At 45.8% G+C, this 17,068-nt stretch overlaps 1 protein-coding gene across 1 annotated transcript; it reads right to left on the bottom strand.

Annotated features, from left to right (window-relative positions):
* Window positions 1-1,272: 1,272 nt before the first annotated feature.
* On the bottom strand, window positions 1,273-16,112 carry LOC118365601 (xylosyltransferase 2-like). The gene is made up of 11 exons (XM_052491319.1): window positions 15,936-16,112; window positions 11,057-11,588; window positions 10,362-10,537; window positions 8,828-9,030; window positions 8,105-8,185; window positions 7,234-7,450; window positions 6,652-6,828; window positions 6,262-6,518; window positions 4,697-4,892; window positions 4,083-4,416; window positions 1,273-3,823 (listed from the first exon to the last, which is right to left on the bottom strand). The coding sequence occupies exons 1-11, from the start codon at window positions 16,065-16,067 to the stop codon at window positions 3,495-3,497; spliced, it is 2,634 nt and encodes an 877-aa protein (XP_052347279.1). The 5' UTR covers window positions 16,068-16,112; the 3' UTR covers window positions 1,273-3,494.
* Between the last annotated feature and the right edge of the window lie 956 nt (window positions 16,113-17,068).

Here is a 17,068-nt window from a genome sequence, read left to right as displayed (position 1 = left end):
ACATATTTGCTCAATCGGTCAGGCACAGGAAAACCTGACTCCATGAGGGTGGTATGAGGGCCCGACGTCCACAGGTGGGGGTTGTGCTTACAGCCCAACACCGTGCAGGACATTTGGCATTTGCCAGAGAACACCAAGATTGGCAAATTCGCCACTGGCACCCTGTGCTCTTCACAGATGAAAGCAGTTTCACACTGAGCACATGTGACCGACGTGACAGTCTGGAGACGCCGTGGAGAACATTCTGCTGACTGCAACATCCTCCAGCATGACTGGTTTGGCGGTGGGTCAGTCATGGTGTGGGGTGGCATTTTCTTTGGGGGGGCACAGCCCTCCATGTGCTCGCCAGAGTTAGCCTGACTGCCATTAGGTACCGAGATGAGATTCTCAGACCCCTTGTGAGACCATATGCTGGTGCGGTTGGCCCTGGGTTCCTCCTAATGCAAGACAATGCTAGACCTCATGTGGCTGGAGTGTGTCAGCTTTTCCTGCAAGAGGAAGGCATTGATGTTATGAACTGGCCCGCCCGTTCCCCAGACCTGAATCCAATTGAGCACATCTGGGACATCATGTCTCGCTCCATCCACCAACACCACGTTGCACCACAGACTGTCCAGGAGTTGGCGGATGCTTTAGTCCAGGTCTGGGAGGAGATCCCTCAGGAGACCATCCGCCACCTCATCAGGAGCATACCCAGGCGTTGTAGGGAGTTCATACAGGCACGTGGAGGCCACACACACTACTGAGCCTCATTTTGACTTGTTTTAAGTACATTACATCAAAGTTGGATCAACCTGTAGTGTGGTTTTCCACTTTAATTTTGAGTGACTCCAAATCCAGACCTCCATGGGTTGATAAATTTGATTTCCATTGATAATTTGTGTGATTTGTCAGCACATTCAACTATGTAAAGAAAAAAGTATTTAAGAATATTTCATTCATTCATATCTAGGATGTGTTATTTTAGTGTTCCCTTTATTTTTTTGAGCAGTGTACTTGAGAGATGGATGAGGCATATTGAGTCATATCCTAAACCTGCTTTTAAACTAGTAATTGTGGCCGAAATAATATATTATATGTCAATAACTAATTTCACACGTGAACACACACGAATGATTATTGATACTATCCAGCCTCTCTGAGAGCCTTGGAAACATGTTAAAATAATCACATAAAGCACTGATATTACTCACTAGCAGAATACATTTCATTCTGCTATTTGAAAACAATCAACTAGTCAAAAACAAAATACTCCAAAAAAGCAAGACTGGACAAGATTGGATTTTTTTTATTTGTTTGTTTTTTGTTATTGTGCCACCAGTCAACCTGTTGCCATGTTTTACCAGAGGCGTTCTGTGATTGGCCAGCAGTCCCCTCTTCAGTCCAGCACTGTCATGCCTCAGTCAGGGAGCCAGTGCCCCTATGTCATATATGCCATTTAGCAGACGCTTTTATCCAAAGCGACTTACAGTCATGTGTGCATACATTCTACGTATGGGTGGTCCCGGGGATCGAACCCACTACCCTGGCGTTACAAGCGCCATGCTCTACCAACTGAGCTACAGAAGGACCACATCATCAGAGTGAGTCATGAGTGGGCTGTGGACAGAAGTGACATTGAATGTGATGTGTCCAAAACAAATAATACAAGAAGTGGTTCTCAATAGTTTGACAGAGGAGTTGATATTGAATGGATGGACAAATATATATTTCTCAAAGACTAAAATATGAATAACCTATTCCATTTACACTAAACGGTGCTCTGCTATTCTTTCTGTTAAATGGAAGCATCACTGAAGCAAGTGTGCAAGGGAAACAAGGTCACTTGTAAACTCAGTGGCAGAGACTGAAAAAAAAGAAGAAGAAAAGTAGGAGTTTCAGCCAGTCTAGTTTTAAAACATTAAAATTAAAAACAAAGGTATAGGGTAGGGTTTTAGAATTGTCTAAAAGGGAAATAAGTGCACGTGTTGAAGCTATTCTCCCATTATAAACATTTCATATTAACAAAGTAAAGGCAGCTTCGATTTCTTAACCAGACCATGAAATAGTCATGTTGATCCCTCTTGGATAGGAGTTTCATTGTTGTAGAAATGCTTATGGACAACCAGTAACATTAAAGTGGTAGGTAGATGACAGAAGAGTCTTCACTTTGTTGGCATACAGAGCATAGACCACATGGACAGTACTGTACTGCATATACACTGATACAGAAGAGGCAGCTAGCCCAGAACCATGTACTTAGAGAGTTGGGCCAATGAAGTTTCTGCATTATGATGTATTTGCATGACTGTCTAGTATTAGAACAATATTCTAAAAGTTTGCCTAACTCTAAATATATGGCTTTAGCTAGGCCTATATACCATAACTATGACTAGACCCATTGAGAAGCGATGTAGTCCACTGTGAAAATGATGATGCCACACTGGAGAGCCAGGCCACTGTAGCCTAGAATATTACCTACATCAGTTAGGCACTTCCTCTGACACACAAAACCCCCGGTGGCTTTGCTTTGCAGTGATCATGGACAACAAAGACATTTCACATCTCAATGTTCAAGAAACAAACAAAACAAACATTTAAAAACATATGTCACAGTAAACAGAACTCATGGGGGAAGAGGACTCTCCCAACTTTAACTTGTCTCCCAGCTGGTAACTCGGAACATTATTATTGTTCCTCCTCCAGGTGAGCGAGCTGAGTCAGATATGTGATAGTGACGCCGCAACGTTCTAGCAGCACTTTTATACAAAAGACATGTAAGTAATTGAAGAGGATGCCATGTCACCATTGTGACAACCTCCACCTTGACCTTTTAAGCTCCTAATCCTCCTCGTTGTCATTCTCCAACTACTGATCGACCCTGTCCTGTGCAACCCTAGTCTAACAGTAAAGTGCACTTCCCCAATCTGCTGCTGCTGTTCTGACAATAATGCTTGAAAATAAGCAAAGATACTTGTCCAAAGGACCCACTGCCATCTGACAACAATACAACACAGCATTTAGCCACTGTCAAAATGTTGGCCACTGCTTTAAATTCCTTAAAGCAGAAGAAAACTGTGCATTGAACAGAGTTCAAACATATGCGGGTGGGGTTCTCCTCTTTCCAAAGTTCTACCCAGACAGATCCTGAATGAAGACTTATATGCAGACAGATAACATAACACAAATTGTCCATGTAACGAGCAATGAAGTTCGAACACAAAAAAAACTTTGTCTTGCAGTCTTTGTGTGCAAATTTCCAGCACGCATTTCCTCTGAAAAGGGCATGTAGCCTCTAAACTGAGAGCATAGCCACTCCTCAGTGTATGTAGGGAGAAGCCGTGTCTATTTATGTGCCTTATGAGTTAGCCTTAGAGACCAGACCCCACTCTCCCCTCAGGACTCACATATCCTCCCCTCTTCTCAGGGCTCACACATCCTTCTCTCTCTACTCAGGGCTCACATATAATCCCCTCTCCCTCTACTGTAGTCCAGCATGCCTCCAGTCCGGGGGGCTACCTGATCCGGCCGTCACCTTTGACAGGGCCAAGTTCTGACTTAGGGTCTGGGGCGAGGGAGCTCCAGGTGGACTTGGTACAGGGGCCCAGGGAAGGGCAGGGGCCCGGGGAAGGCAGGGTGGAGCACAGGTCCCCGGTCACCCAGAAGGCCCCCACTGTGCGGTCCACCCAGGCTTCCAGGGGCTTGCCCACCAGCTGGGCCCTCTGCTGGGCCTCCTGCAGGGCGGGCTCCTGTGGGGGCAGCTTCAGAACAGATCTCAGCTGCTGGAAGCCCTGCTCCAGGTACAGGTTGCCTGGTGGCCCCGCGTGCAGCCAGCTGTCCTCCTCTGGATCAGGCAGGGTGGCAGAGAGAGGAGGAAAGGGAAGGAGAGAGGACTGTTAGGGATCAGTTCGCAACATCCTCATCTGATACATAAATACATACTGATAGTCTTCCAGTGACTTGAATACAGAGGCTGAATGGCCACACTGAATCAAACAGAACACCAAAAGGGGCAAACTACCCTGAACTACACTCCCCTTGGAACCACTCCACTTCCTGGTAAAAAGTAATGAACTACCAGACCCTCAAACCACCAGGCTCACCTTGGCGTAGTGGCGCTCGTCCTTTGAAGGCCAGGGGCATGACGAGGAAGCGAGCCTCAGCCACACGCTCCCACAGCCTCAGCACCCTGACTGTCCAGGCCCCGGGGCGGAGCGGCCGCTGCAGCGGGGGCTTGTACTGTGTGTACTCTGCGTCCACATCCACACTGATGTCATAAGACGCCGCCACCGTCTGGGCGGGGTCGATCCACACAATGGTGGCAGTGAGGTTGGGCCCCCGAACCCACTTCTGTACCGCCACCGGCTCGTCCAGCGGCCCGATCACACCACCGAAGTTCCGGAATATTCTCTCCTTGGGGTCCCACTCTGTGCCCACCTGAGGGGGAAACATAAGCACAGACATTTCACATCAACGTGGTAAGGCGACTAGTCATGTATCCTGGTTGTCCTATTGGTATTCTAACCTGCTGCTTTGTATCCAACATCTAGTCTACAGTATGTACTGGTATTTCATCATCAAACTAGCTCCACAAATTTGTTCACCCGTAGTCTCAGCCCTTGTCATACACCACTATCTAAACTGCAACAGCATTGACTGTACCCAACACCCATATAAATACAGATAGATAGACATATGTATATCAGGTCCCACCCACCTCCAGGTTCTTGAGCCTCTCAAACTCCCTGAGGTTGTTCTCCAGCTGCATGGTGGCCTGAGGCACGGCCCACACCTCCACCGTTTCCCTGACCCTTGACCCCACCTTCTGCACCTCCTGACGGACCAAGTAGCCCTGGAAACGCTCCTCGTAGAAATACAGGTGCACCGACACCGGGTAGCCTATTGGCTCATACCTGCACAAAAGGAGGAAGAGATTTGAATAGACAATATGAGATGGTCAAATAAATTGAGATATTTTTTTGTGTGCTCATCAATACCGTAATTTTCGGACGATAAGCCGCTACTTTATTCCCACGTTTTGAACCTCGCGGCTTATACAATGACGCGGCTAATTTATGGATTTTTCCCGCTTTCACAAGATTCATGCCCCCAAAAAACTGAGCACCGTCACATTATGTGGCGTAAATCGAGCGCGCTCAAACTTCCCATCATTCTGATTACGGTAGTCATTTTGTCACCCTCATCATGGAAAAGACAGAGAAATGCATATGATGCAGCTTTCAAGTTGGAGGCGATCGATCTGGCTGATGGAAAAGGAAATAGAGCTGCTGCACGGGAGCTTGGCCTTAATGAGTCGATGATAAGACGTTGGAAACAGCAGCGTGAGGAACTGACTGCGTGCAAAAAGACAACTAAATCTTTCAGAGGTAAGAAGCGCAGATGGCCCGAACTAGAAAATGAGCTTGAAGACTGGGTCAACACACAGAGAGCAGACGGCCGAGGTCGAGGTGTTTCAACTGTGCAGATCCGACTGAAAGCCAAAACAATCGCCACCGCAATGAAGTTAGAGGATTTTAGAGGTGGACCATCGTGGTGTCTAAGATTTATGAGACGTAAAGGCCTGTCCATCAGAGTACGGACGAGTCTGTGTCAGCAGCTCAATCCCGACTACGAGGAAACAGTTTCAAACTACCGCAAACTCACTGATGCAAAGATAGCGGAGCATTCCATCGGCCCGCACGACATCATAAATATGGATGAGGTTCCTCTGACATTCTGGCTATTCAACTCCGACACCGAAGGAGATGACTTTAGTGGTTTCAGTGCACCGGAGGAGGAAGATAGTGACCAATGACTTTCTTGATAGGCTACTGTTTACTGCTATTTTAAAAAAAAATTGTTACAAGCCGTGTTTCGTTTAAAAGCCTATTTATTTTTGTTACAAGCCGTGTTTCGTTTAAAAGCCTATTTATTTTGTTACAAGCCGTGTTTCGTTTAAAAGCCTATTTATTTTTGTTACAAGCCGTGTTTCGTTTAAAGGCTGTGTAAAGTTAATTTGTTTCAATGTACCGGTAGGCACCTGCGGCTTATAGACATGTACGGTTTAGTTATGTACAAAATACTTTTTTTATTTTTTATTCAGTGGGTGCGGCTTATATTCAGGTGCGCTTAATAGTCCAGAAATTACGGTAATTAAACCCAGACTTAAGTTGTTCTTCTTTTGAAGAAATCAATCTATTGAGTCTCAACTAGTCTAAGTAATAGTGAAATCTTCCAGTCTGAATCTAGTATTGTATTGTAGTATTCAAGGCAGGGCCTCACCTGCAGGTCTCCAGGCTGGTCTGGCTGCTCTCCAGGCTCTTGAGGCCCAGGCGGAAGAAGGAAGAGTAGGCCGTGAGGGCCACGTCACTGAGGGAGCCCACCCCGTCCGCCAGCTCAAACAGGCTCTCCCAGTAGGCCTTGATGGCCACTGTCCCTGGGGCGTAGTGTCCATACAGGTGGGTGTCCAGGATGTGTATAGCCTCTTGGTTCACCGTGGACTCAAACTTTCGGGCAAAAAACGTGGGCCGGGTCAGTTGCTGTGGGGGAATGAACACATGAGAATCAAGGTTAAATACTACACTTGTTGGCTGAGGAGGAGTGCAGCAGTTAAGGACACTCAATTTGAACTCTCATGATAGGTACAACAGTGCCCTCTGCTGGCTGGCTGACCTGTATCCTGACGAGGTCCTGTGGTTTGAAGTCGTTGGGAGAGCAGCCGCACCAGTCCACTATGTGTTTGTACTGGCACTTACAGCCCAGCTTCCTGTTCCAGTTGGTAACACGCAGGTTGTTGTCCACCAGAGAGTCACACATGGGGCTGTTTCCCAGCACTGTGTGGAAGAAGGACTGGAACAAAGAGGGATTATATTCATATTTCAAACACTATAGCTATATTTATACCAATACAAAATGGTCCAAGGCAAAGTATTATTATTTTTTAAAAGGACACTACTTTAAATTATATATTCTTTAAATTATACATTACTGGAAATAGAATTGCAACATTACACCATCTCCACAGGGATTCCTGAACAATGAAGACAATCCAGACATGTTTCAAAACATAAAATCAATACTTTTGACTCTAGTGTACAACATTGAATATTAAGATATGACCTCAACCAACCCACTTTAACTGGCAGCTAAACTCTCTGTGACCCCCTCTTCAGTCTAGCACCTCTACTGCCCAGAGAGGCTGTGACTTAAGCTGTCAGTGTCATCTTCACCATTGTCATTTTCCCTGTCCATTACCTCAGCGGGGAGCAGGGCGTAGGTGTAGAACTGTTTCAGGCCCGCCACCAGCTCATCCTGGGAGTTGATGACATACTCTACGAAGCGCCTGGTGAGGGAGAACCAGTCAGAGCCCCCAGACACCTCCAGGCCCTCTGGGATGGTCCGCTCACCCAGCCGCCACATGTGGTTGTCACACTCATGGAACAGCCGGTCTAGACCCTGCTTCTTTATGAACCTGGAGGTCGTAGGCAGTGTTCGTTTCATCAACAATAACTATGACAGAAGATATACTATTTTTCCTTCTTATCTGTTTTGTCCAATCATAAATATGCATGCCTTTGCACAATATAGTGCAATATTCTCATTGGTCTTTCAGTTGCGCATTCTGATTGAGCTGATCTGCCTGGCTCTCCCACACACACAGCTACCAGGCGGCCACATCAGTCTAGAGTTTTATTTCATAACTAAAACTAGGAAGGATGAAATTACTCAAATTGGTCATTTTAGTAATAGTTAAAGCTATTTTAGTCAAAAGACAATCTAAAATAGCTGCCAAAATTAACACAGCACAGCACAGGGAAGGACAGTGATTAAGAGTTATTTATCTAACCTCTAGTTTACAAGGCAAGTTCATTGACAACCAGTTGCCTTGTTGCCCAACTTCCGCAATAATCATTCCTTTCATTTTCCCTTCCAACATCTTAGTCCTGTCCTCCAATATGAAAGCTTAACCATTACATCATACTGAGTGAAGCTAAGCTCGATGAGAAGAGCAGTGGAGGAAAATCTCATCCGATGTGAGCCGTGTCAGACACTAACAGTGAGATCCAAGTGTGTCAGACAGACTGACGAGGCTGTGAGTCAGAGGTTTCCTAACTAAGCTCCCTACCTCGCGTTCTCCCGCCCATGTGACTTGAGGAAGTTCTGGTCTCTGTGCTGTGACAGAAAAGCCACCAGCTCATCGTTGGTCCTGCCGGAAGGCGATAGGCCGAGGAGAAGACAGAAAGGAGTGAAGGAAAGAAGAGAGGATTAGGTTGGGAATAAAACACTGACTGGAGCGTGGAGCGAGGAGCAGAGAAGGGGGGACGATGACTTTCCATGGATGGAATTAGCCACTGCCGGCAGGATTTGGGAGGCAGCGGCAGCTCCTCTGTGTGCATTTATTCCCCCCTTTAAACCCTGGGATGGTTCAGGAGGATTGGCCACTGCTCTGGAAGCAGCTCAGAAGGGCCTCAGAAATCCACCCCAGAACTGATTGACAAGAAAGAGGCGATTCAGCAGTCTGTCTCTGTGCATCAGTGACCAAAACAGTCCATGACAGCATGGGCTTTCATCTAGAAGGAACCGTGGCTCTTCTTTATCTTGTAGCTATAGGAGTCAAAGTCACTGCAGGTCAACGGAATAATTGAATCAAAAATCGCAGAGTGAGTGAAACCAAAAAGCTCCAGCACAGATGGAAAAACTACAAATCCAGAGCATGTTTCTTCTAAAACAGACAGAGTTGTGTGGTAGGAGGAATACAGTCTTCATTACACACATGTCAATTAACTATCATAAACATTAAAAATAGTTTCAAAGCCCATCATAAGACAGTGGTGTTGTGGTCACTGACCTGGTGGGGAAGTCAGTGGCACTGAGGTTGATGAAGAAGTCCCAATTCCAGTCCAGCATGGAGAGCAGGTCCTGCATGCTGTGTAGGTAGGCCTTCAGCAGGCTGGCACCACCCCAGATGGTCACCATGCGCCAGGGCGTGGCACGCACATTGGGGTACTGCTGGGCAATCTGCTGCACCTCCCGATGCAGGTAGTTGGAACGCTGGGGTGGGGGGTTAGGAGACAGAACGTTTACAATCGCAGTAATAATCTGATATTAAGCTGATTATGGAAGTTGGCTGATTATGCATTAGTCACGTAAACACCGCACTTATCGGCATAAGGTCAAAATCAAAGTAAGCATGCGCTGATTAAAACACCTGGTTTTCTGATCAACCTTTCAAATGATTAGGACATGTAAACACCTTAAGGTAACAATCTGCCTACTGCCATAATCAGTTTCATATTGAATTGAAATATTAGTGTACATGTAAACATACTCATTAAATCAAAAACATGCACGTGCATAGAAATCTCCTGGTATGAAATAGCTTTAGGTTCTTCTGGCAGAAGGACATGAAGAAAGAATAAGAAGAACTCAGCTAAGAGGCTACTTCCAAAACATAAAGAAGAGGATTAATCACTCAGAGGGAAAGATGGATGGGGGGGGGTCTGCAGCAGGGTTGGTGACAACAGGCCTGAGAGATCAGATTCTTACATTGAGAAGCGGAGCAGGTAGAAAGTATTGTGACAGCTCCAGGATAACACAGGGAGAGAGTGGCCTGCTGTGCTGGTACAGAGACAGAGCGAGAGGAGGGCTGTCTGGTGGAAGGACTCCAGAACAGCCTGACTTGCTTTCCATCCTGTCCCATTCCTCAAGGCGCCTGCCTACCCATCCCAGTGAGAGGAGCGATAAGTTGGTGGGCCTTTAGCGTCTAGCGTAGTCTCAACAGTGGGAGCCCATTGACTCCTCACTTATCAGTGCTTTCCCTTCCCTTCTGCAGTGTTAAACTGTTGCTCTGAGCTCTATGGCTCTGCAGCTGTGTAGACAGCCACCTCTTAAAGCTCCCACAGTAACCAGACAAACCCCTCTATCCTGTCAAATCCTCCAAACACTTCCTTACTTGAGGGTTATTTTAGACTCTACTACACATGAAAAACAGTGACCTTATCAAGCATGCACGAGTCAGCGACACCCTCCAGGTTAGAGCCCCTGCCAGCATATGAGAACCAGAGAAGCAATTCTACATATCATGGCGTCCTCATAAGCTAACAAGGAACGTGCGGAGTACGATAAAGCATAAGCTTAATCTGACCTCCTCTGTATCTCCTTTGTGTGAAAGTTGCTTGAATTCAACCCTCAACTGAGCCAGCCAAACCAGATCATCCCAATGACAAAATACCATTTCCAGCCATAAGAGACTTTATGGTGCATCTAGAGAAGTTCAAACTAAGTAATGCTTTTTTGTGAAATTATTTTTTTTCGATGTTGTTATTCAAGATGAAATCCTTCTTGAAGCCATCACAGTAGTGTGTACGTCTGCCAGTAGTTACCTTGTCCACGTGGATGTAGTAGAAGTGGTCTCGGTGGTATATGGCTTTGATGAGGCGTTTGAGCTGCCTGATGGCCCGGCCGTGGACCACCAGGACGAAGGCCACCCTGACCGGGTTCTCCACCTTGGACAGGTCATTGTCCAGCTCATCAGCTGTCTGGACCGGGCTGGAAAAACCTGGGAGGACGACACCATTTTTTTAATGTAACCTTTATTTAACTAGGCAAGTCAGTTAATAAGAACAAATTCTTATTTACAATGATGGCCTACACCGGCCAAACCCTGACAATGCTGGGCCAATTGTGCGCCACCCAATCATGGCCGATTGTGATATAGCCTGGATACAGCATGAGAGATGGGATCATGGGAATGAGTCTCCGGATACAGATTCTTTGGATGATACACATGGGACTGATTAACTGTCTAAAAATGGAAAATATATTGTCCTCAAACCCCTGTGTTATAGGTGGATGGCGTGGCGTGAAAATATGCTATCTGGGGGGGCTTGAGGACATCTATTTACATTAAAACAAGAAATGTAATACTCATGCACAAATTTAGTCTTGGGAGGCACTTCAAGACACAAATGAAAAATATCCCATAGATCATTAAGAGTCTGCAGTGTGTGGTCTGTCTGGATGTGCTGTTAGTCTCTGATCTCTAGAGGAATGATGGCTAGGTAGGGGTGTGTCTCACCGTGCAGCGGGCAGAACTGAGGCAGTGCCCTTGGCATCAGCTGCCCGGCCTGATGCTGGCACACAATGTTGGCGATCTCCTGCCGGCACTGCCGCGAACCGGCGCGGTGCAGGGCCGACAGGGCGTCCTTGCCCATGATGTCACACTTGGGCACAAAGTCGCTGCTGGGGGCTTGGGGTGCCCCCTCCACGCTGCCCGGTTCCCCTGGCATGACTGGAGGGGGTAGTCTGGCCACCCCCTCCCCTCCACCCCGGGTATCAGTGAAGTTACGGCTGCTGGAGGGGTCATGGGGGGGAACGCCATCAACTGCTACCCCTTGGCCCAGGGGCACCTTTACCCTGATGGTGTGCTTCCCCCGGCGCTTGGTGCCCCTCCGGAGGGCGCTGGCAGCCGTGGCCCCAGTCCTCTCCAGCCTGCTGTTCCATCGGGCCCCACTCCTCCCAGACAAGACATTCTGTCTCTCCCAGGCCACCGCCTCCCTTTTGGGGTCCTGGCTGTTGTGGTCAGGTAGCTTAGACCGCCGCGTTTTCCTCTGGGGGGGGGGGGTTAGCACAGAGAAGATTCTCATTATCCTTCTTTCCTGTCAATACACTACACAACATACTGGGAGAAATCAAATTATTAGGAATAGTGTTTGAAACGAGGAGATGATTCACCCTCTAAGAACGAACAAAACAACAAGTCGATAACAGAGCAGGAGCACCAGAGGCGAGATGTGTTTACAGTGAGTGTTGTTTCTGCTCTGGGTTATTTTTAGCCTCTGCCTTTTGTTGAAGTAATCAGGAAAAGACAGAGTTCAGAAAAGGCACAACATACAGATGGGTAATGAAGGCAGTGATTCACCGCAGTGACCTCAATAAACCTCAGTCAGACCCTGGGCACAGTACAGAGCACACAGCGCATGCATGGACCGTACACATTCAGTCACACCACATGAAATTGGACATATGCTGACATCTACAATGAGAGTCCTTAGACCACTAAGGGGAGTGTGTGTATGTGTGTGTGTGTGTGACAGACAGAGAAGTCCTCTGACATGTAATTAGTGAGGCTTGTAAATGTGCAACGACAGGCAAGCAGGCAGGGGGAGCTGGAGGGTTACCACGCTCTGAGCTGCCCAATAAGATCACTGTCGGCCAGGGGCCAAGTGGCCTTATCAGCAGCCACCCCTGCAGTCCCAGGAGCACTCAGCGCTGCCCACTTCGGCACCCAGCCCTGAGCCCGTGCCGCTTCAACTGTACAGTGCGCAGCAATGGCCCTCCACCATCACTAGGACCCCCTGGGGAGGAGGGGATGTATGTATGTGGGGATGTGTGTGTGTGTTATGGGGGTGGGCAGGGACACATTCATTCGGAGCAACTCCAGAAAATCACAACACAAAAAAACATCATGACTTCTTGCTCTAAGGGTGTTTCTGGAGGTTAGTAGAGATAAAAAGGGGGGAGGAGAGAGAACTGCTCACCACACTCTTATTGGAATGCAAAAAAATGGGTCCTCCACAAATGGATGCATCGAAAGCATCAAACCCCAAGCTATTTTCACTTCTGGCAGGAAAATATCACAGGAATTGTACAGAAAGGCCCCAAAATATGCACCCGGAGAGGGGATAGAAAAACAGGGAGTGGACCGTGCGTTTCCTGCCCCTGTCAGACGCCATGACCCTAAGTGGGCCCTCGCCACACACCGCTGGCACAGACACAGACCCGAGCAGACTGTGGGAACAGAGGCTATGGCCTGGGACAGACAGCACAGGGAGCCAGACCAGTGCCAGTCAGCCAGACCAGTGCCAGTAAGCCAGACCAGTGCCAGTCAGCCAGCCGGTAGCCAATCCAAACAACACAGCTACTGATCGCCCAGTGCACCACAAATGGTGTTCCAGTTTTAAAAAAGCCTTTATCGACAATGATATTACAGCCCAGGCCCATTGAATGTGTTTTGCGTCATGGCCCCAAAAAAAGAGTTGTGTTTGGAGAGAAAAGTTTGACTGTTACTCTACTGGTGGTTCACTGGTTCAAAACTGCTACCAAATTGTAAGTGGACTTATCTGGGCAATGTTATGTTATATTGAAGAAAAACACAGTGATTTCAATTAAACTTTTCCCTATTTTTCACACTTTTTAATTAACGCCCTCACGTCAGAAATGCTTCAACCCAAAGGCGGGTATTTCTTTCCTTTTTTTCGTTCTAATTAGTTGAAGCCATATCACTGCCATCACCACCATGTGAGGAGAGCGGACCAGCACGCCCCAGCAGCTCTTTATGAAGTCACTGACTGGGGACGACTGAACTGAGTGTGCGGTTTTCTTCACTTCTTCTCAAGTCCTTTTCTGTGGGGGCTATAACAGGATGCATGTGGTTGTATTCACACATGCACAGCAAGCAGCCAGCTTCTGATTAAAGCAGATGTGAGTTACATCGAGGCCACTGAGCAGAGAGCGATTCAGTCCAATCACTCAGCCCTACATAGGCCCCAGCTCTATACCCACTCACTCAAAAAGGGAGGGCCACTGCCATTGTGTTAAATAATTTCCCCCCCATTTCAGTCATTTAGCAAACACTCTTATCCAGGGGGACTTACAGTAGTGAGTGCATACATTTTTCATACTGTTCCCCCATGGGAATCGAACCCACAACCATGACATTTCAAGCACCATGTTCTACCAACTGAGCCACATGGGAACTGTAAAAATGCCTCCTCCAGCCTCCCAATTACCTCATTTATCACATGATTTACCTAACAAAAAAGTATGTCAGCAGTAGGTATAAGGTTCAAAATAATGTTTCACCATTGGGCGGTGGGGGCGTATACATGTGCCTTTGTTTAGGCTGGCTGACTCAGGACTGAAGTGATAGCAAGAGCTGGATGCATCCTCATGGGGTAAACATGGAGTAACATGTTTTAAAGCAATCTACCAGAGGTCACAATGGGAACATCCTGCTCTCAGAGGGATCTCATGTCATGTCACATTTCCTGTTTACACTGTGTCCATCCAAAGGGAAATGCATTCATTGCATCTTGGCTGTTATTGATTCAGACAGATTATGTAATGTCCTACTGGTCCAAGTAATAACACCTTCTTGATTGCGAGAAAGGACGTAACATAGAAACACAATAAGCAGAGAATAGCTAATAGTGGGTTTGCTCCATGAAATAACATAGATTTAAACCATCACCAGTGAAACACAGAGTTCAGACACAGAGTCCCAGAGCAAACCTACCCACCCTATGCAGAGTACCTCTTCTGGGGCCCTTCTTAGATGCTCCCTCTCCCTCCAGGTATGCACAGCTCAGTGAGACAGCTCTGTGTGACCACCCGAGCCACGGGCTGTTCACCACGCTACCATCCAGCACGATGTCAGTACAGGTGCATCAAAGCTGGGACCGAGAGACTGAAAAACAGCTTCTATCTCAAGGCCATCAGACTGTTAAATAGCAATCACTAGCCGGTTACCACCCAGTTATTCAACCCTGCACCTTAGAGGCTGATGCCCTATATACATACACATGGAATCACTGGTCTATAATAAATGGAACACTAGTCACTTTAATAATGTTTACATACTGTTTTACTAATTTCATATGTATATATTGTATTCTACTGTATTTGAGTCAATGCCACTAAGACATTGCTCATCCTAATATTTATATATTTCTTAATTACATTCTTTTAGATGTGTATTGCTGTGAATTGTTAGATCCAAGCTCCAACAGTGCAGTAGTAACACAAGCATTTCACTACACACGCAATAACATCTGCTAAATATGTTTATGTGACCAATAACATTTGATTTGATCAGTCTGGAGGGTTATGCACACACAAGTAACATCATGAAAGGCAGAGCGGGACTTCCGACTCTTTCAGCACACATTCCTGAAGCGGAATCTGTATCAATGCCTCAAATGATAACTAAATGCAATTTCCCGGGGCTACATCTGTTGACATCTCACAATGACTTTATTTGAAGAATACATGGGAGATTCCAGGCCTCTAGGGTACTGTTCCAGGTCTGCATGTGAGATTGGAGAGCAAAGATTGCCATGGATAAGTATGTTACAGGTCGGTTCGGACGCTCTACTTCAATGTACTTTAGAAAATATAGACCAAATTGGTTAAATGTCAATTACTATGCTTATATCAAGACCAATAAATTGTGAAACAAACTATGAGAGTAAATTACTAAGATGACTATGGTATGCAATGGACCCATGAGCCAACTCAAATAACATGGTCCAAGGAAAAGACGAGCCAGATGGAAGCACGACCGCACATTCCATACGCTCGCTCCAACTCGTTTCATGTCATAAATTTACATTACACTGGCTAGTCTTGACACCTACTTTGAATAATCACCGAATCTATTAACCCAGTTGGCAAGCCCGATAATCAACTTCGCCATGTATTTCCGTTCTCTTCATCACTACACGACAGTCGCAGAACCAATCAACATTCATCCAAGGACATGCCAAGTCACAACAGAATGAAATGAGAGCCTAAACAATGCGACCTGTTTTTAAATATTTGCTTGCTAGCTGGTTGGCAGATTACAGTTTACAACACAATGACCTCATACACAAGTTCTTATGACTACACTCAGGAAACGTCTAACCTGAATTCTGGAGACAGGTTGGCCAAAGAAGTGGTTCACTAGTCTGGTGTGGTTTATCTAGCGAATTGGTTTAAATGTGCAATTCTAGCTATAATAAGCGGAACAAGCTTACTATAAACTAGCTTTGGTTAGCTACAGAGTACTAGAAACAGCTAGCTAACGTTTACGTTAGCATAGTACTGTACGCTAGCTTGCTAACTACCACTACCAGCTTTACAGAGACGAAATCGTATTTTAACCAGCTAAATATAGTCAAATTAAGCTTTCTTACCTCCGCCTCGCCCTCTTCGAGACTTCTCAGACTCCATACTACTAGCCCTTGAATCAGAAGAATCGTTAACGCGGCGGCAATCGCTAGTTTGTATCGTCGGAGGAGCTTCTGCACTCTGACGCTGGCCACCATTTTTCCAATTCTAGTTTACATGAGCGTTTGCTAGGGGAGGAGAGAAGCAAATCTGAGCAACGCGCACGTAACGTCATAGACTTACATTTCCTCAGGATAGAAGTTGTAGGCAGGCTACTGATTGCACATTTTTGGGTTAATTCTGAGTTGAAGTCTTGTAAAATACGTTTGATTATGATTTAAAAGCATTGTTGTTTTTTTGTTTTTAATAATGTTATAGGTTTACAGCTAGATAGATCTATAGAAAATGTGTCATTTAGGGTCTCTGATTCCCTGTGTGAAAAAGAACAAATACAATTAAAACATATCATAATTAGTAATAACATTGCATTGAATGTATTTAAATGTGAATACAAAATGCTATTTGCGTGTTCCTAATTACATTTAAGGGTGACAAGTGCAGCCCTTTCTAAAAACGCGTTGTCAATCCTCTTATGGTTTATTAGATTATGAACTAGTATGTTCATTATGTATCCTTTTTAAATTATAATGATAATCAAATTCTATCATTTTGTTATAGCTTGTAGCAGCTCAGTGCCATATCTTTAGCTACAGTGCCTTCGGAAAGTATTCAGAACCCTTGACTTTTTCCACATTTTGTTACATTACGGCCTTATTCTAAAATTGATTAAATAAAACATGTTCCTCAGCAAACTACACACAATACCCCATAATGACGAAGTGAAAACAGGTTTAGACATTTTTGCAAATGTATAAAAAAAACAAAAAAAACAGAAATGCCTTATTACATAAGTATTCAGACCCTTTGCTATGAGACTCGAAATTGAGCTCAGTGCATCCTGTTTCCATTGATCATCCTTGAGATGTTTCTACAACTAGATTGGAGTCCACTTGTGGTAAATTCAATCGATTGGACGTGATTTGGAAAGGCACACACCTGTCTATATAAAGGTCCCACATTTGACAGTGCATGTCAGAGCAAAAATCAAGCCATGAGGTCGAAGGAATTGTCCGTAGAGCTCCGAGACAGGATTGTGTCG

This window comes from Oncorhynchus keta, chromosome 32 (assembly GCF_023373465.1).
Source record: "Oncorhynchus keta strain PuntledgeMale-10-30-2019 chromosome 32, Oket_V2, whole genome shotgun sequence".
Lineage (NCBI taxonomy): Eukaryota > Metazoa > Chordata > Actinopteri > Salmoniformes > Salmonidae > Oncorhynchus > Oncorhynchus keta.
Note: the sequence above shows the minus strand (reverse complement) of the source record. Positions and strands in the feature narration are given on the sequence as shown.

Bases quoted from the DNA above. Each gene is read 5' to 3' on its own strand.
- LOC118365601 (XM_052491319.1), bottom strand. From the start codon at position 16,067: ATGGTGGCCAGCGTCAGAGTGCAGAAGCTCCTCCGACGATACAAACTA. The intron at 11,589-15,935 runs GTAAGAAAGCTT...CCCCCCCCCCAG, and splicing joins TCGAAGAGGGCGAGGCGGAG to AGGAAAACGCGGCGGTCTAA. The intron at 8,186-8,827 runs GTCAGTGACCAC...GCCTTCCGGCAG, and splicing joins GCCACTGACTTCCCCACCAG to GACCAACGATGAGCTGGTGG.